We start from the raw sequence: 20119 nt of genomic DNA, 5'->3' as shown, positions 1-20119 counted from the left end.
TTATTTTGGGGGAAAAAATTCATTATTTTGGGACAAAAATCTTATTCTTTTAGGGGAAAAAATCTCATTATTTTGGGAGAAAAATCTCTATTATTTTGGGACAAAAATCTTATTCTTTTAGGGGAAAAAATCTCATTATTTTGGGGAGAAAAATCTCATTATTTTGGGACCAAAATCTCATTATTTGGGACAAAAATCCCATTATTTCGGGGAAATTTTGGGGACAAAAATCCCATTATTTGGGGACAAAAATCCCATTATTTGGGACAAAAATCCATTATTTGGGACGAAAATCAGGGTTTTTGGGCCGGATTTTTGGGCTTTCAGGGCGGGATTTTTGCTGTTTTTGGGCTCAGAATTCCCATTTTTTGGCTCTCACGTTGCTGTAGATGTGCTGCAGCGCCTCCCTGGCGCTGGCCACGCCCAGGTCGGTGTTGAGCGCCAGGCGCAGCCCCGAGGGCGTCTCCAGGTAATGCAGGCGGTAGCGGCTGGTGTGGAACGACACGAACCCGTCCCGCCTGGGCCGGGGGATGAGGAGAATAAAGAATTCCCAAAAAAAATCCCCAAAATTCCCAAAAAATCCCGAATTCCCGACACCCGAATCTACCCCAGAGCCCGAAATCCCCGTCGAAATTGGACAAAATTTGGCCAAAATCGGCTCAAATCTGCTCAAAATCAGCCCAAAATCGGCCTCAGAATCCCAAAAATGAAAAAATTCCCCAAAAATCCCAAATTCCCGAATTCCCAAATCCCAGAGCCAGAAATCCGCGTCGAAATCGGCCAAAATTTGGCCAAAATCGGCTCAAATTGGCTCAAAATCGGCCTCAGGATCCCCAAAAATCCCAAAATTCCCAAAAAATCCAAATTCCCAACACCCAAATCCCACAGAATGAGATTGAGACCCCAAACCCCGAAATCCCCATCAAAATCACCCAAAATTTGCTCAAAATCGGCTCAAAATCGGCCTCAGGATCCAAAAAATCCCAAAAATTCCCCAAAATTCCAAATTCTGGGATTTGCTGGTGTGGAACGACACGAAACCCGTCCTGCCTGGGGCAGGGGATGAGGAGAATAAAGAATTCCCAAAAAAAATCCCCAAAATTCCCGAATTCCCAACCCCCGAATCCCAGAGCCCCTCAAAGACCCCGAAATCCGCATCAAAATTGGCCAAAATCTGCCCCAAATCGGCTCAAAATCAACTTCAATATATGAAAAATTCCAAAAATTCCCAAAAAATCCCAAATTCCCGACACCCAAATCTACCCCAGAGCCCGAAATCCCCGTCGAAATGGGACAAAATTTGGCCAAAATCGGCTCAAAATTGACTCAATCGGCTCAAAATCAGCCCAAAATCGGCCTCAGAATCCCAAAAATGAAAAAATTCCCCAAAAATCCCAAATTCCCAACACCCAAATCCCAGAGCTCAAAATCCCCATTGAAATGGGACAAAATTTGGCCAAAATCGTCTCAAAATCACCCAAAATTTGCTCAAAATTGGCTCAAAAGCAGCCTCAATATCCCCAAAATTCCAAAAATTCCCAAAAAATCCCAATTCCCGACACCCAAATCCCAGAGAATCAGATTGAGACCCCAAAAAAAATCCCCAAAATTCCCAAAAAATCCCGAATTCCCGACACCCAAATCTACCCCAGAGCCGAAATCCCCGTCGAAATCGGCCAAAAATCGGCTCAAATTGGTTCAAATCGGCTCAAAATTGGCCTCAGGATATCAAAAATTCCAAAATTCTCCCAAAAAATCCCAAATTCCCAAAACCCAAATCCCAGAGCTCGAAATCCCCATCGAAATTCGGAAAAAATTTGGCCAAAATCGGCTCAAAATCACCCAAAACTTGCTCAAGATTGGCTCAAAATCAACTTCAATATCCCCAAAATTCCAAAAAAATCCCAAATTCCCCAAAAAGTCCCAAATTCCCGACACCCAAATCCCAAAGAAATGGATTGAGACCCCAAACCCCAAAATCTGGGTCAAAATCACCCAAAATTTGCTCAAAATTGGCTCAAATCTGCCCAAAATCGGCCTCAGGATTCCCAAAAATCCCAAAATTCCCCAAAAAATCCCAAATTCCCGACCCCCAAATCCCAGAGCCCAAAATCTGCATCGAAATTTGCCCAAAATTTGCCCCAAATTCCAGCTTTGAGGGTTTGAGATGCAAAATTCCCAAAATTCCCAAATTTGGGGAAGGTCCCAGAGACTTAAGATAAAAAAAATTCCCAAAATCCCACAAAAAATCCCCCCCAAAAATCCCCAAAATTCCCGAAAAAATCCCAATAAAATCCCCCCAAAATTCCAGAAAATTTAAAAAAAAAAAATCCCCCAAAAATCCCCAAAAAAACCCAAAAAAATCCAAAAAAATCCCAAAAAAGTCCCTAAAAAAATTCCCAAAAATTCACAAAAATCACAAAAAAAATCACAAAAAAAAACCCAAATTTTTTTTTTAAATCCTCAAAAACCCCCAATAAAACCCCCCCAAAATCCCAAAAATCCCTAAAAAAAATCCCAAAAATTCCCAAAAATAATAATTAAAAAAATCCCCCCCAAAATCCCTAAAAATCCCCCAAAATCCCCTAAAATACCCAAAAAAATCCCCCCAAAAATCTCAAAAAATCCGAACAAATCCCAAAAAAATATAAATAAAAAAAAAACCCACAAAAAATTCACAAAAAATCCCAAAAATCCCCCAAATAATCCCAAAAAATCCCCCAAAAAATCCTAAAAATTCCCCCCAAACTCATTTTAAAAAATCCCCCCCAAAAATCCCCAAAAATATCCCAAAAAAATCAAAATATTCCCCAAAAAAATCCCAAAAAACCCCAAAAATTCCCAAAAAAATTCCCCAAAAAATCCCCAATTCCCCCCCACCATCCCCCACCCCCATTTTTTAGGATTTTTTAGGATTTTTTAGGATTTTTTAGGATTTTTAGGAATTTTTTTATCCCAAATTTTGGATACATGTCCGTCGGACTCATCTTGGCCACGAAGGAGCGGAGGGAGAAAAGCATCCCGAACATCAGCTTGAATTCCTGGAAAAAATGGAAAAAAAATTGGGAATTTTAGAGAAAATTTGGGAATTCTGGAGAAAATTTGGGAATTCTGGAGAAAATTGGGGGATTTTTGGTGAAAATTTGGGGATTTTTGGAAAAAATTTGGGGATTTTTGGTGAAAATTTGGGGATTTTTGGCTCCCGAATCGCCCAAAAATCCGAAATTTTCACCCCAAAAAAAAGCGAAAATTCCCAAATTTTTCTCAAATTTATTTAAATCCATCCCGGGCTACCCCAAAAATTCCCCAAAAATTTCCCCCAAAAATTTCGAGCCCAGAGCCCCCAAAATCCCATCCAAAGTCCTCCCAAATTCCAAAATAATCCCCCCAAAATTCCGAGAAAAATCCCAAAAAATCCCCAAAAAATCCCCAAAAAATTCCCAAAAAATCCCCCAAAAGTGCCCAAAAAATTCTGAAAAAATTCCCATAAAAACCAGAAAATCCCCAAAAAATTCCAAAAACATCCCCCCCAAAATCCCAAAATTTCCCCCCAAAACATCCCAAAAATTCCCAAAAAAATTCCTCAAAATCCCCCCAAAACCCCCCAAAAATCCTAAAAAATTACAAAAAAATTCCCAAAAAATCCGGAAAAAATTCCCATAGAAATCCTAAAAGATTCCAAAAAAGTCCTCAAAAAATCCCCCAAAAATCCTCCAAAAATCCCCATAAAATTCCCAAAAACATCCCCCAAAAATCCCAAAAAATTTTAAAAATCAAAAAAAAAATTAAAAAAAACCAAAAAAAATCCCAAAAAATTCCAAAAAAAAACCCCCAAAAATTCCCAAAAAATCCCCCAAAAATTCTCAAAAAAATCCTAAAAAAATCCCAAAAAATCCCAAAAAATCCCAAAAAAATCCTAAAAAAACTCCCATAAAAATCCCTAAAAATTCCCAAAAAAATCCCCAAAAATAAAAAAAGTCGAAAAAAAATCCGATAAAAAAATCCAAAAAAATTCCAAAAAAATCTAAAAAAAATCAAAAAGGACCCCTAAAAAACCCCAAAAATCCCCGAAAAATTCCTCAAAAATTCCCAGAATTCCCAAAATTCCCACAAAAAATCACAAAAAATCCCCCCAAAATCCCCAAAAATCTAAAAAAAAAACCCCAAAAATCCCCCAAAAAATACCTAAAAAATTCCCCAAAAAATCCCCAAAAATTCCTAAAAAAACTCCCATAAAAATCCCTAAAAATTCCCAAAAAAATCCCCCAAAAAATCCCCAAAAATAAAAAAAAATCGAAAAAAAAATCCGATAAAAAAATCCAAAAAAATTCCAAAAAAATCCAAAAAAAATCAAAAAGGACCCCGAAAAAAACCCAAAAATCCCCAAAAAATTCGCAAAAAATTCCCCAAAAATTCCCAGAATTCCCAAAATTCCCAAAAATTCCAAAAATTCCCAAAAATTCCAGAATTCCCGATTTCCTCACCTCCTCCTGGGATATCGCAGCCGCTAAAAATTCCCAAAAAATCCCCCAAAAATTCTCAAAAAATCCTAAAAAAATCCCCAAAAATCCCCAAAAAATCCTAAAAAAATCCCCCAAAATCCCAAAAAATCCTAAAAAAACTCCATAAAAATCCCTAAAATTCCCCAAAAAATCCCCAAAAATAAAAAAAAATCGAAAAAAAATCCGAAAAAAAAATCCAAAAAAATTCCAAAAAAATCCAAAAAAAATCAAAAAGGACCCCGAAAAAACCCCAAAAATCCCCGAAAAATTCCTCAAAAAATTCCCAAAAAATTCCCAGAATTCCCGATTTTCCCACCTCCTCCTGGGATATCGCAGCCGCTAAAAATTCCCAAAAAATCCTAAAAAAATTCCTAAAAAATCCCCCAAAAATAAAAAAAAAAAACCCAAAATTCCCCAAAATCCCCCCAAAAAATCCCAAAAAATTCCTCAAAAATCCTAAAAAAATTCCCATAAAAATCCTACAAAATTCCATAAAAATCCTCAAAAAATCCCCAAAAATAAAAAAAAAAACAAATAAAAAAAAAACCAAAAAATTTTTTTAAATCCCAAAAAATTCAAAAAAAACCCCAAAAATCCCCCAAAAATCCCTCAAAAAATCCCAAAAAATTCCCCTTGAAAAATTCTCAAAAAATTCCCAAATTTCCCAGAATTCCCAAATTTCCCAAAAATTCCCAAAAAAATTCCCAGAATTCCCGATTTCCTCACCTCCTCCTGGGATATCGCAGCCGCTAAAAATTCCCAAAAACTCCCCCAAAAATTCTCAAAAAATCCTAAAAAAATCCCAAAAAATCCCCAAAAAATCCTAAAAAAACTCCCATAAAAATCCCTAAAAATTCCCCAAAAAATCCCCAAAAATAAAAAAAAGTCGAAAAAAAATCCGAAAAAAAATCCCCAAAAAATCAAAAAAATCCAAAAAAAATCAAAAAGGACCCCGAAAAAACCCCCAAAATCCCCAAAAAATTCGCAAAAAATTCCCAATTTTTCCAGAATCCCCAAAATTCCCAAAAATTCCCAAAATTTCCCCAGAATTCCCGATTTCTCACCTCCTCCTGGGATACCGCAGCCGCTAGAAATCCCCAAAAAATCCCCCAAAAATTCTCAAAAAATCCTAAAAAAAATCCCCCAAAATCCCCAAAAAATCCTAAAAAAATCCCCCAAAATCCCCAAAAAATCCTAAAAAACTCCCATAAAAATCCCTAAAAATTCCCCCAAAAATCCCCAAAAATAAAAAAAAGTCGAAAAAAAATCCGAAAAAAAATCCAAAAAAATTCCAAAAAAATCCAAAAAAAATCAAAAAGGACCCCGAAAAAACCCCAAAAATCCCCAAAAATTCCCAAAAAATTCCCAAATTTCCCAGAATTCCCAAAATTCCCAAAAAATTCCCAAATTTCCCCAGAATTCCCGATTTCCTCACCTCCTCCTGGGATATCGCAGCCGCTAGAAATAAAAAAAAAATCCCCAAAAAATCCCAAAAATTCCCAAAAAATCCCCCAAAAATTTCAGAAAAATTCCCCAAAAATTCCCAAAAAATTCCCCAAAAATCTCAAAAAACCCCAAAAAAATTCCCAAAAAAATCCCCCAAAATCCCTAAAATTCCCCCAAAAAAATCACAAAAAACCCCCAAAAATCCTCAAAAATCTAAAAAAAAAACCCCAAAAATCCCCCAAAAAATCCAAAAAATCCCCCCAAAAATCCCTAAAAATCCCATAAAAACCCCCAAAAATCCAAAAAAATCCAAAAAATTCCCCAAAAAATCCCCCAAAAATCCCAAAAAAACTCCCATAAAAATCCCTAAAAATTCCCCCAAAAAATCCCCAAAATAAAAAAAAGTCGAAAAAAAATCCGATAAAAAAATCCAAAAAATTCCAAAAAAATCCAAAAAAAATCAAAAAGGACCCGAAAAAACCCCAAAAATCCCCCAAAAATTCCTCAAAAAATTCCCAAAAATTCCCAGAATTCCCAAATTTCCCAAAAATTCCCAAAAAATTCCCAGAATTCCCGATTTTCCCACCTCCTCCTGGGATATCGCAGCCGCTAGAAATCCCCAAAAAATCCCCCAAAAATTCTCAAAAAATCCTAAAAAAATCCCAAAAATCCCAAAAAATCCCCCAAAAATCCTAAAAAAACTCCATAAAAATCCCTAAAAATTCCCAAAAAATCCCCAAAAAATCCCCAAAAATAAAAAAAAGTCGAAAAAAAATCCGAAAAAAAATCCAAAAAAATTCCAAAAAAATCCAAAAAAAATCAAAAAGGACCCCGAAAAAAAACCCCAAAAATCCCAAAAAAATCCCCAAAAATTCCCAAAAATTCCCAGAATTCCCAAATTCCCAGAATTCCCAGAATTCCCGATTTCCTCACCTCCTCCTGGGATATTGCAGCCGCTCTCCTTCGGTGCCATTCGCTGTAGAAGAGGCACGACCCCCCCCGGTCAAAAATGTACAAATTGTGGATGGTCATGGAGCCCCAAAATTCCCAAAAATATTCCCAAAAAATTTGATCCAAAATAATCCCCAAAAAAATTCTCCAAAAAATTCTGGGAATGGGGGTGAAATTCCTGTGGAAAAGAGAGAAAATTCCCGATTTTTAATGGAATTTTAATGGTAAATATTCCCATAAAATCCTAAAATATTCCCCAAAAATTCCCAAAAAACTTCCCCAAAAAAGTTCCCAAACAATTCCTAAAAGTTCTCCAAAATTTCCCCAAAAAATTAAAAAAAAAATTCCCAAAGAATTCCCGAAATTTAAAAAAAAATCCGACAAAATTCTCCAAAATTTCCCGAAAAATTCGCAAAAATTCCCCCAAAAATTCCCCAAAAAATCCCAAAAATTCCCCCAAAAATTCACAAAAATTCACAAAAATTCCTTCAAAAAATTCTCCAAAAAATTCTGGGAATGGGGGAGAAATTCCTGTGGAAAAGAGAGAAAATTCCGATTTTTAATGGAATTTTAATGGTAAATATTCCCCAAAAATTCCTAAAAAATTAAAAAAAAATTCCCAAAAACTTCCCCAAAAAATTCCCAAACAATTCCTAAAAATTCCCAAAAAATTCCCAAAAAAATTTCCAAAAAATTCCTGAAAAGGCTCAAGAAATTCTCCAAAAATTCCCAAAAAAAAATCCCCAAATTCTCAAAAAATTCCCCAAAAATTCCCAAAAACTTCCCCAAAAAAATTCCCAAAGAAATCCTAAAAATTCCTTAAAAATTCCCAAAAAATCCCAAAATTAAAAAAAAAAAATCCCACAAATTCTCAAAGATTTCCCAAAAAAATTCTCAAAATTTTCCCAAAAATCCCCCAAAATTCTCAAAAATTCCCCAAAAAAATTCCCCAAAAAATTCACAAAGAATTTCCAAAAAAATCTCAAAAAATTCCCCAAAAATTCCAAAAAAATTCCAAAAAAAATCCCCCCAAATTATCAAAAAATTACTCAAAAATGTCCCAAAAATTCCTAAAAAAAAAAATCTCAAAAAATCCAAAAAAACTCCTAAAATATTCCAAAAATTTTTCAAAAAAATTCCCAAAAAATTTCTTTAAATTCCTAAAAAAAAATCCCAAAAAATTCCGAAAAAATTCCTCAAAAATTCCAAAAAATTTCCCGGAGATCCCGAACCAACCCAGGGCTCCCAGTACAAACCAGTACGGACCAGTATAAACCAGTATGGACCAATATAAACCAGTATAAACCAGTATGGACCAGTATAAATCAATATAACCAGTATAAACCAGTACGGACCAGTATAAACCAGAACAAACCAGTATGGACGAGTATAAACCAGTATAGACCAGTATAAATCAATATAACCAGTATAAACCAGTATAACCAGTCCCAGTAATCCCAGTATAACCAGTCCCAGCAATCCCAGTATAACCAGTCCCAGTGCTCCCAGTATAACCATTCCCAGCAATCCCAGTATAACCAGTCCCAGTAATCCCAGTATAACCAGTCCCAGTGATCCCAGTATAACCAGTCCCAGTAATCCCAGTATAAACAGTCCCAGTGCTCCCAGTATAACCAGTCCCAGCGATCCCAGTATAACCAGTCCCGCTAATCCCAGTATAACCAGTCCCAGTGTTCCCAGTATAACCAGTCCCAGCGATCCCAGTATAACCAGTCCCACTAATCCCAGTATAACCAGTCCCAGTGCTCCCAGTATAACCATTCCAGCAATCCCAGTATAACCATTCCAGCGATCCCAGTATAACCAGTCCCGCTAATCCCAGTATAACCAGTACCAGCGATCCCAGTATAACCAGTCCCAGCGATCCCAGTATAACCAGTCCCACTAATCCCAGTATAATCAGTCCCGCCGATCCCAGTATAACCAGTCCCAGTAATCCCAGTATAACCAGTCCCAGCAATCCCAGTATAACCAGTCCCAGTAATCCCAGTATAACCAGTCCAGTGATCCCAGTATAACCAGTCCCAGTGTTCCCAGTATAACCAGTCCCGGCAATCCCAGTATAACCAGTCCCGCTAATCCCAGTATAATCAGTCCCAGTGTTCCCAGTATGTCCCGATGGCTCCCAGTTACCCCCAGTGCTCGCAGTAGAACCAGTACCAGTAATCCCAGTCCATCCCAGTCCCCCCCAGCCCATCCCAGTTCCCTCCCAGTCCCCCAAGTCCCCCCCAGTCCCATCCCAGTCCCCCCCAGTTCCCCCCAGTCCCTCCCAGTCCTCCCAGTTCCCGCTCACCTCTTCCAACCACCTTCGCTTCCGCCCGCCCAGGCGCTGGCTGTGACGTCACTTCCGCCTTCCGCCCCAATCCAACATGGCGCCGCCGTCCGAAATGGCGAGATGGGCGGGGCCGAAGCCGAGTAGGCGTGGCCGCTCCATATATGGATATGACCCTAGATGGAACCAAGGGGGTGTGGTTACGCCTCGAGGGGCGTGGTTTAGCCTTGATTGACAGTTCGGCCCGGGTGGGCGTGGTCTCGGCTCCAGTTTGGGGTCCCTGGGGGGGTCCCAAAGTCCCCCCCAAATCCTCCCCTCCCCCACGAGTGTCCCTCCCACCACCCAGACCCCCCCGGGTGTCCCCAATATCCCCCCGGGTGTCCCCAAAGTCCCCCCGGGTGTCCCCAAAGTCCCCCGGGTGTCCCCAAAGTCCCCCCAAGTGTCCCCAGACCCCCCCGAGTGTCCCCAATGTCCCCCCGGGTGTCCCCAGACCCCCCCGAGTGTCCCCAATGTCCCCCCGGGTGTCCCCAAAGTCCCCCCCGAGTGTCCCCAATGTCCCCCCGAGTGTCCCCAATGTCCCCCCAGACCCCCCCGAGTGTCCCCAATGTCCCCCCGGGTGTCCCAAAGTCCCCCCCGAGTGTCCCCAATGTCCCCCCGAGTGTCCCCAATGTCCCCCCCGAGTATCCCCAGACCCCCCCCGGGTGTTCCCCCCCACCCAGACCCCCCCCCCCCCCCAGGGACCCCCACTGATGTCCCCCTGTCCCCCCTCCCCAAAAATGTCCCCTCGTGTCCCCCCCCCCCACCAGAGCCCCCCCAGGAGTGTCCCCGTGTCCCCCCCTGTGTCCCCCCCCGCCTCAAGACCCCCAGGACCCCCCAAATGTCACCCCTGTCCCCCCCAGGACCCCCCCACGAGTGTCCCCAGGTCCCCCCCCCCCCCAATGTCCCCCAATGTCCCCCTCCCCTCAAGACCCCCAGGACCCCCCCCCATTGTCACCCGTGTCCCCCCCCCCATTGTCACCCCTGTCCCCCCCCCTCACTGTCCCCACCCCCATCCCCCCCCCCCAGTGTCCCCAGTGTCACCTCCCCGCCCCTCCCCCCCCCCATTAATCCGATTTGTCCCCAGGGGGGGGAGGGGATTTGGGGCCCCCCCGCGCCCCCCCCGCAGCGGCCGCACACGGGAGACGGCGGCGAGGGAGGGGGCAGCGCTGCGACCCCCCCGGGACCCCCAAAACCCCCCCGGGACCCCCTAAATACCCCCCGGGACCCCCTAAACCCCCCCGGGACCCCCTAAACCCCCCCGGGACTCCCTAAAACCCCCCCGGGACCCCCAAAATACCCCCCGGGACCCCCCCAAATCCTCCAGGACCCCCCCCGGGACCCCCAAAAACCCCCCGGGACCCCCTAAATACCCCCCGGGACCCCCTAAACCCCCCCGGGACTCCCTAAAACCCCCCCGGGACCCCCCCAAATCCTCCAGGACCCCCCCGGGACCCCCCAAAACCCCCCCGGGACTCCCTAAAACCCCCCCGGGACCCCCTAAATACCCCCCGGGACCCCCTAAATACCCCCCGGGACCCCCTAAATACCCCCCGGGACCCCTTAAATACCCCCCGGGACCCCCTAAATACCCCCGGGACCCCCCCAAATCCTCCAGGACCCCCCCGGGACCCCCCAAAACCCCCCCGGGACCCCCAAAATCCCTCCCTGGAACCCTAAACCCCCCCCCGGGACTCCTAAAACCGCCCCCCGGGACCCCCAAAACCCCCCCGGGACCCGCAAAAACCCCCCCGGGACCCCCCCAAATCCTCCAGGACTCCTCCGGGACCCCCCAAACCCTAAACCCCCCCCCGGGACCCCCGCCCCAAATTCTTCCCGGAATTCCCAGGGACCCTAAAACCCCCCCGGGACCCCCCAAATCCCCCAGGACCCCCCCAGGACGCCCAAAATTCCCCCCCAGGACCCCCCCGGACCTGCGGACAGGTAAGAGACCCCCCCCAAATCCTACCCCTCCCCCCTCCTAATTAAGGGACCCACCCTAATTAAGGGACACCCCCCCCCCCTCCTAATTAAGGGACTCTCTCATTTAAAAGACTCCCCCAATTAATGGACCCCCCCCAATTAATTTTAAGTGACCCCCCCCAATTAAGGGACCCCCCCTAATTAAGGGACTCTCTCATTTAAGAGACTTCCCCAATTAATGGACTTCCCTAATTAAGTGACCCCTCCCTAATTAAGGGACTCCCCCCATTTAAAGGATCCCCCCCCCCAATTAATGGACTCCCCAAATTAAAGGACCGCTAATTAAGGGACACCCCCCCCCCAATTAAGTGACCTTTCCCTAATTAAGGGACTCCCCCATTTAAGACACTCTCCCAATTAATGGACCCCTCCCTAATTAATGGACTCCCTCAATTAAGGGATTGCTAATTAAGGGACCCCCGCCCCCAATTAAGGGACTCTCTAATTTTAGAGATTCCCCTAATTAATGGACGCCCCAATTAATGGATCCCCCCCTAATTAAGTGACCTCTCCCTAATTAAGGGACTCCCTCAATTAAAGGACCCCCCCAATTAAGGGACTCCCTCATTATGAAACTCTCCTAATTAATGGATCCCTCCAATTAATAGATTCCCCCAATTAAGGGACCGCTAATTAAGGGGCCCACTAATTTAAGGGATCCCCTCCCTAATTAAATTACCCCTCCCTAATTAAGGGACTCCCCCAATTAAGGGACTGCTAATTAAAGGACCCCCTAATTAAGGGACTCCCCCAATTAAGGGACCGCTAATTAAAGAACCCCCTAATTAAGAGACCTAATTAAGGGATCCCCTCCCTAATTAAGGAACCGCTCCCTAATTAAAGGACTCCCCCAATTAAGGGACCGCAAATTAATTGATTTCCCCCCCCCAATTAAGTGACTCACACCAATTAAGGGACCCCTAATTAAGTGACCCCTCCCTAATTACGGGACTCCCTCATTCAAAAGACTTCGCCAATTAATTGGACCCCCCTCAATTAATGGACGGCTAATTAATGGGCCGCTAATTAATGGACCCCCCAAAACACACCTGAGACCCCCCCAAAAAATTTGGGACCCCCCCAAAAAACACCTGAGACCCCCCCAAACACACCTGGGACCCCCAAAAAAACACCTGGGACCCCCTGGAAGGGTTTTGGGGTCCCCTTTGCACACCTGAGTTACCTGGGGGGGGTTGGGGTCACACCTGAGTTTCCTGGGGGGGTTTGGGGTCACACCTGAGTTACCTGGGGGGGGTTGGGGTCACACCTGAGTTACCTGGGGGGGGCTTTGAGGAGCCTGGAAGGACATTGGGGTACCCAGGGGGAGGTGAGACAGGGACAGGTGTGACAGGGACAGGTGTGACACAGGTGTGACACAGGTGTGACACAGGTGTGACAGGGACAGGTGATGTGTGACAGGTGACATGTCCAGGTGTGACATGTACAGGTGTGACACGGGCAGGTGTGACGTGTCCAGGTGTGACATTGCCGGATGACAGGTGACATTTGATAGGTGACAGGTACAGGTGTGACAGGTACAGGTGTGACAAGTACAGGTGTGACGTGGGCAGGTGACAGGTGATGTCTGACAGGTGACATTTGACAGGTGACATCTGATATGTGACAGGTGGCAGGGACAGGTGTGACATGTACAGGTGTGACACAGGTGTGACAGGGACAGCTGTGACAGGGACAGGTGTGACACAGGTGTGACAGGGACAGGTGTGACAGGCACAGGTGTGACAGGCACAGGTGTGACACGGGCAGGTGACAGGTGTGCCATTTGACAGGTGACATCTGATATGTGACAGGTGACAGGGACAGGTGTGACAGGGACAGGTGTTACAGGTACAGGTGTGATGTGGGCAGGTGTGACAGGGACAGGTGTGACAGGTACAGGTGTTACAGGTACAGGTGTGACACGGACAGGTGACAGGTGTGACATTCGACAGGTGACATCTGATATGTGACAGGTGAGGTTTGACAAATGACATGGGCGGGTGACAGGTGACGCGAGCCACGTGACAGGTGACGCGAGCCACGTGACAGGTGACGTGTGCCACGTGACAGGTGACGTTTGTCGCTGGCGCCACGTGCAGGTGACGCACAGGTGACGTCACCGATCCCGGAATAGCGGCGGGATTAGGGCGGGGCCTGGCGGGGACAGAGGTGACACCGGGACGGGGGGGGGGGACAAAGGGGGGGACGGAGACACGACAGGTGACACCCGACAGGTGACACCCGACAGGTGACACCCGACAGGTGACACTGGGTGTGGCACACAGGTGACACCGAGCACAGGTGACACTGAGTACAGGTGACACTGGGATGTGACACCGGGGGGTGACCCACGTGTGTCCCCCCACATTGTGCCCCCCAGGTGTGTTCCTGTGTCCCCCCAGGTGTGTCCCCCTCGTGTCCCCCCAGGTGTGTCCCTGTGTCCCCCCCATCGACCCCTCTTGTCCCCCCAGGTGTGCCCCCATTGTCCCCAGGTGTGTCCCCATTGTCTCCCCAGGTGTGTCCCGTTGTCCCCTGTGTCCCCCCAGGTGTGTCCCCCCAGGTGTGTCCCTGTGTCCCCCCAGGTGTGTCCCCCCAGGTGTGTCCCTGTCCCCCCAGGTGTGTCCCTGTGTCCCCCCAGGTGTGTCCCTGTCCCCCCCAGGTGTGTCCCTGTGTCCCCCCAGGTGTGTCCCCCCAGGTGTGTCCCTGTCCCCCCAGGTGTGTCCCTGTGTCCCCCCCAGGTGTGTCTCTGTGTCCCCCCAGGTGTGTCTCTGTGTCCCCCCAGGTGTGTCCCTGTCCCCCCAGGTGTGTCCCTGTGTCCCCCCAGGTGTGTCCCTGTGTCCCCCCAGGTGTGTCCCTGTGTCCCCCCAGGTGTGTCTCTGTGTCCCCCCAGGTGTGTCTCTGTGTCCCCCCAGGTGTGTCCCTGTGTCCCCCCAGGTGTGTCCCTGTGTCCCCCCAGGTGTGTCGCGTTGTCCCGCCCATCCCCCCCCGTGTCCCCCCCTCACGTGGCCGCTCCCGGGGGGGGCTGGGCTGGGCTGGGGTGGGGGAGGGGCGGGGATTATCCCGGGTTTAACCCCTCCCCTCCCCCCCCGGGATTAGCGGGGCCGCGGGGGATGATGGGAACGGGGGGGGAGGGGGAGGGGCAGGGCTGGATCATCCCCAGAACTGCCCCTCCCCCATCCCGGAAGTGGGAACGGGGCCGGGACCCCCCCACTGACCCCTGAGTGACCACTGAGTGACCACTGAGTGACCCCTGAGTGACCACTGACCACTGAGTGACCCCTGAGTGACCACTGAGTGACCACAGTGACCACTGAGTGACCCTGAGTGACCACTGACCCCTGAGTGACCCTGAGTGACCACAGTGACCACTGAGTGACCACTGAGTGACCACAGTGACCACTGAGTGACCCTGAGTGACCCCTGAGTGACCACAGTGACCCCTGAGTGACCCTGAGTGACCCCTGAGTGACCCCTGGCCCCTCCCGCTGACCCCCCGTGGCCGCTCTGTGTCCCCCAGGTGTCCCCTCGCGGTGACCATGGTGACATCACTGGACACCTCCGGCCACGCCCGGGCCTGAGTGACCGCTGGCACAGCCTGGACATGCGGCCCCGAGGGGACAGGGCCGGGGGCAGCGGGGACACGGCCCGGGGTGGCACCCGCGGGGACACCGGGACACCCCACGGTGGCACTGGGACATCCCACGGTGACACTGGGACATCCCACGGTGACATTGGGACATCCCACGGTGGCACTGGGACATCCCACGGTGACATTGGGACATCCCATGGTGACATTGGGACATCCCACGGTGACATTGGGACATCCCATGGTGACACTGGGACATCCGGTGGTGGCACTGGGACATCCAATGGTGGCACCAGGACATCCCACGGTGACATTTCCCACGGTGGCACCTGCAACTGTGACATCTCCAAGAGTGGTGGCATCTCCCACGGTGGTGGCATCGTCTCCCACGGTGACATTTCCCACGGTGACATTTCTCACGCTGGTGGCACTTTGCACGGTGGCATCGTCTCCCACGGTGGCATTTCCCACGGTGGCACTTCCCACAGGGACATCTCCCACAGAGGTGGTGGCACCTCCCACGGCGCCGTTTCCCACGGTGGCACCTCCCAAAACAGTGACAATTCCCACGGTGGCATCTGCAATGGCGGTGACATTTCCCACGGTGACAGCTCCCACGGTGACATCCCCGATGGTGGTGGCATCTCCCACGGTGACATTTCCCACGGTGGTGGCACTCGCCGTGTTGGTGGCTCCTGTCACGGCGTCACCTCCCGTGGTGGCATCTCCCAGGGTGACATCAGCCACAATGACATTTTCCACGGTGGTGGCACCTCTTGTGTCATGACTGCCCATGGTGGCACGTGCCATGGTGGTGACATCATCAATGGTGACATCATCAATGGTGACATCATCAACGGTGACATCTCCAACAATGACATTTCCAAAGGTGACATCTCCCACATTGGTGACATCATCAATGGTGACATCTCCAACAATGACATTTCCAAAGGTGACATCTCCCACATTGGTGACATCATCAATGGTGACATCTCCAATGGTGACATCTCCAATGGTGACATCATCAATGGTGACATCTCCAACAATGACATTTCCGGTGGTGACATCTCCCAAGGTGGTGGCATCTCTAATGGTGACATCATCAATGGTGACATCTCCAATGGTGGCCTCTCCATCAATGACATTTCCGGTGGTGACATCTCCCACGGTGGTGGCACCTCCCGTGACGTCACATCCCGTGGTGGCATCTCCCGTGGTGTCACCTCCCACAGTGCCACCTCCAGCCGTGACATCTCCCATGGTGGTGGCACCTCCCATGATGGTGACATTTCATATGGTGACATCTCCCACGGTGGCACCTCCAACAGTGGTGGCATCTCCAGCAGGGACATCTCCCATGACGGTGTCACCTCCCACGGTGACATCTGTGGTGCCACCTCCCCCAGCTGTGCCACCTCCTATGGTGTCACCTCCCACGGTGACGTCTCCAGCAGGGACATCTGCCACCGTGACATTTCCCATGGTGTCACCTCCAACAGGGACATCTCCCATGGTGACATCTCCTATGGTGGCACCTCCCATGATGGTGACATTTCCCACGGTGTCACCTCCCACGATGACATCCTCAAAAGGGACATCTGCCACAGTGACATCTCCTATGGTGACATTTCCCACGGTGTCACCTCCAACAGGGACATCTCCCATAATGGTGCCACCTCCCATGACAGTGTCACCTCCCATGGTGGCATCTCCTATGGTGGCACTTCCCATGGTGACATCTCCAACAGGGACATCTGCCATGGTGACACCTCTCATGACGGTGTCACCTCCCACAGTGACATCTCCAGCAAGGACATCTCCCATGACGGTGTCACCTCCCGTGGTGACATCTCCCACGGTGACATCTCCAGCAGGGACATCTGCCACCGTGACATCTCCTACGGTGGCACCTCCCATGATGGTGACATTTCCCATGGTGTCACCTCCAACAGGGACATTTCCAACAGGGACATCTCCTATGGTGGCACCTCCCATGACGGTGTCACCTCCCATGGTGACACCTCCCACAGTGACATCTGTGGTGCCACCTCCCATGGCAGTGCCACCTCCCATGGTGACATCTCCAACAGTGGCATCTCCAGTGGTGACATCTCCCATGACGGTGTCACCTCCCGTGGTGACATCTCCCATGGTGACATCTCCAACAGGGACATCTCCCATGGTGGCATGTCCTATGGTGGCACTTCCAACAGGGACATCTCCCATGACGGTGCCACCTCACACGGTGACATCTCCAACAGGGACATCTGCCATGGTGACATCTGTGGTGCCACTTCCCCTGGCTGTGCCACCTCCCATGGTGACACCTCCTGCGGTGACATCTCCCGTGGTGCCACCTCCCCTGGCAGTGCCACCTCCCACGGTGTCACCTCCTGTGGTGACATCTCTCATGACGGTGTCACCTCCCACGGTGACATCTCCCACGGTGACATCTCCCATGGTGACATCTCCTGTGGTGCCACCTCCCCTGGCAGTGTCACCTCCCGTGGTGACATCTCCCGTGGTGCCACCTCCCATGATGGTGACATTTCCCCCGGTGCCACCTCCCCCGGTGCCACCCGTGTCGCCACCCCCCGTGCCGCTCCGTGTCCCCCCGCTCCTCTCCCTCTCCTGCCCCACCACCCCCGCTGGCCACCGCCGTTGTCCCCTGTCCCTCTGCTCCTCCTGCTGCTCCTCATCCGCTGTCCCCAACCCTCGGTGGCCGCCACCTTCAAGGTGGCCGTGCTGGGTCCCTGGGCCTGCGACCCTTTGCTGGCTCGGGCCTTGCCGGACGTGGCGTCGCGCCTGGCCGTGGCCCGGCTCAACCGCGACGCGGCGCTCTCGGCCGGTTACTGGTGGGACGCCGTGGTGCTGCCCGAGGCCTGCTCCAGGCCCCAGGCCGTGGCCGGCCTGCTCAGCGCCGAGCGTTACGCCAGCGCCATCGTGGGTCCCCTCAACCCCGCGGCCTGCGGCGCCGCCGGGCTCCTGGCCGCCGCCTGGAACAAGCCCTTGGTGTCGTGGGCGTGCGGCGGCGGCGTCGGGGCCTCCACGTTGGTGAACCCGTTGCCCGCTCCGGCCGCCGTGCTGCACGCCGTGCTCAGGTATTTCCGCTGGGCCCACGTGGCCGTGGTGGCGGCGCCGCAGGATCTGTGGGTGGACACGGCGCAGGAGTTGGCCACGGAGCTGAGGGCCAGGGGGCTGCCGGTCACCGTGGTGGCCACGGCCGGAGAGGAGGAGGAGGAGGCGGAGAAGGCGCTGAGGAAGGTGCAGAGGGCGGACGGGGTGAGAGGTGAGGACGGGAGGGAGAGGATGGGGATGGGGGGATGGGATGAAATGGGATAATGGGATAGGATGGGATGATGGGATAGGATGGGATAATGGGATAATGGGATAGGATGGGATAATGGGATAATGGGATAATGGGATAATGGGATAGGATAGGATAATGGGATAGGATGGGATAATGGGATAATGGGATAATGGGATAGGATGGGATCAATGGGATAATGGGATGGGATAATGGGATAATGGGATCAATGGGATAATGGGATAATGGGATCAATGGGATCAATGGGATCAATGGGATAATGGGATAATGGGATCAATGGGATCAATGGGATCAATGGGATCAATGGGATAATGGGATAATGGGATAATGGGATAGGATGGGATAATGGGATCAATGGGATCAATGGGATCAATGGGATCAATGGGATAATGGGATAATGGGATCAATGGGATCAATGGGATCAATGGGATCAATGGGATAATGGGATCAATGGGATCAATGGGATAATGGGATAATGGGATGATGGGATAATGGGATCAGTGGGATGATGGGATAACGGGATCATGGGATAATGGGATAGGATGGGATAATGGGATAATGGGATCATGGGATGGGATAATAGGATGATGGGATCAATGAGATAATGGGATGATGGGATAATGGGATGGGATGGGATGGGATGGGATGGGATGGGATGGGATGGGATGGGATGGGATGGGATGGGATGGATGAAGATGGGATGGATGAAGATGGGATGGATGAAGATGGTGGACATGGATGGATGGATGGACACAGATGGACAGACGGAATGGATGAAAACAGTGGAGATGGATGGATGGATGGATGGATGGATGGATGGATGGATGAAGATGATGGACACGGACGGATGGATGTGGAAGAGGATGGATGGATGAAGATTGTGGACATGGATAGATGGATGTGGAAGAGGAAGAGGAAGGATTGGATGAAGGTGGTGGAGATGGATGATGGATGGATGGATGGACAAATGGACAGATGAAGGATGGACAGATGGTTGGATGGACAGATGGACAGATGGACGGATGATGGATGGACGGATGGACGGATGAAGATGGTTGAGATGGATGGATGGATGGATGGACAGATGGACAGATGAAGGATGGACAGATGGATGGACAGATGGACGGATGATGGATGGATGATTGGACGAACGGACGATTGGACGGACAGACGGACAACCAACCACCCACCCCAGACGAACCCCAACCGTGACACCCTCAGAGCGCCGCACTCGGGCGCCACCTCCCGGTGCCACGCCCCATTGTCCCCTGGTGTCCCCCGCTGTGTCCCCTCCCCTCAGTGGTGGTGATGTGCATGCACTCGGTGCTGCTGGGCGGCCGCGAGCAGAGGGTGCTCCTGGAGAAGGCCGAGGACCTGGGCATGACGGACGGCAGCCTGGTCTTCATCCCCTACGACGCGCTCACCTTCGCGCTGCCCTACCGCCGCGTGCCCTACGCCGTGCTGGCCAACAACACCAAGCTGCGCCTGGCCTACGACGCCGTGCTCACCGTCACCGTCGACTCGCCCGACGCCTCCTTCCGCGACGCCCTCGAGGACGCCAAGAAGGCCTACGAGGTGCCGGCCAACCTCGACCCCGCTGAGGTGGGGCTTGGAGTGGGGGGCGGAGAGAAGCCTGGGGAGGGATTTGGGGGTATCTGGAAGGGTTTTGGGGGTGTCTGGAGGGGGTTTGGGGGGTGTCTGGAAGGGGGTTTGGGGTTGTCTCAAGGGGGTTTTGGGGTATCTTCAGGGGATTTGGGGCATCTCGAGAGGGTTTTGTAGGTGTCTGCAGGGGTTTTGGGGCATCTCAAGAGGATTTGGGGCATCTTGAGGAGGTCTAGGGCATCTCAAAGGGGGTTGGGGGCATCTCAAGAGGATTTGGGGCATCTTGAGGAGGTTTAGGGCATCTCAAAGGGGGTTGGGGGCATCTCAAGAGGGTGTTGGGGGTGTCTGGAGGGGTTTGGGGGTGTCTGGAAGGGGTGGGAGGGCATCTCAAG

General features: G+C 49.8%; 2 protein-coding genes across 2 annotated transcripts in view; one reads left to right on the top strand and one right to left on the bottom strand.

Annotated features, from left to right (window-relative positions):
- Positions 1–379: 379 nt before the first annotated feature.
- Positions 380–9289, bottom strand: TRAPPC1 (trafficking protein particle complex subunit 1; the record flags this gene model as incomplete). Its single annotated transcript, XM_088155272.1, is given in 4 exon segments — positions 380–518; positions 2971–3041; positions 6882–7077; positions 9214–9289. Coding segments are annotated over 3 exon segments (309 nt in total), but the record flags the coding sequence as incomplete, so codon positions are not given.
- LOC106864344 (retinal guanylyl cyclase 1-like) overlaps positions 9290–20119 on the top strand; it is a 31716-nt gene continuing 20886 nt past the window's right edge. Inside the window, exons 1-6 of the mRNA XM_088155234.1 lie at positions 9290–9335; positions 13219–13321; positions 13592–13613; positions 14729–17261; positions 17319–18086; positions 19426–19727. Coding sequence (XP_088011360.1) covers positions 9290–9335; positions 13219–13321; positions 13592–13613; positions 14729–17261; positions 17319–18086; positions 19426–19727 — 3774 coding nt within the window. The remainder of the gene's footprint in view (positions 9336–13218; positions 13322–13591; positions 13614–14728; positions 17262–17318; positions 18087–19425; positions 19728–20119) is intronic.

The sequence above is a fragment of the Sturnus vulgaris genome, chromosome 36 (assembly GCF_052056855.1).
Source record: "Sturnus vulgaris isolate bStuVul1 chromosome 36, bStuVul1.hap1, whole genome shotgun sequence".
NCBI classification, from domain to species: Eukaryota; Metazoa; Chordata; class Aves; order Passeriformes; family Sturnidae; genus Sturnus; species Sturnus vulgaris.
Note: the sequence above shows the minus strand (reverse complement) of the source record. Positions and strands in the feature narration are given on the sequence as shown.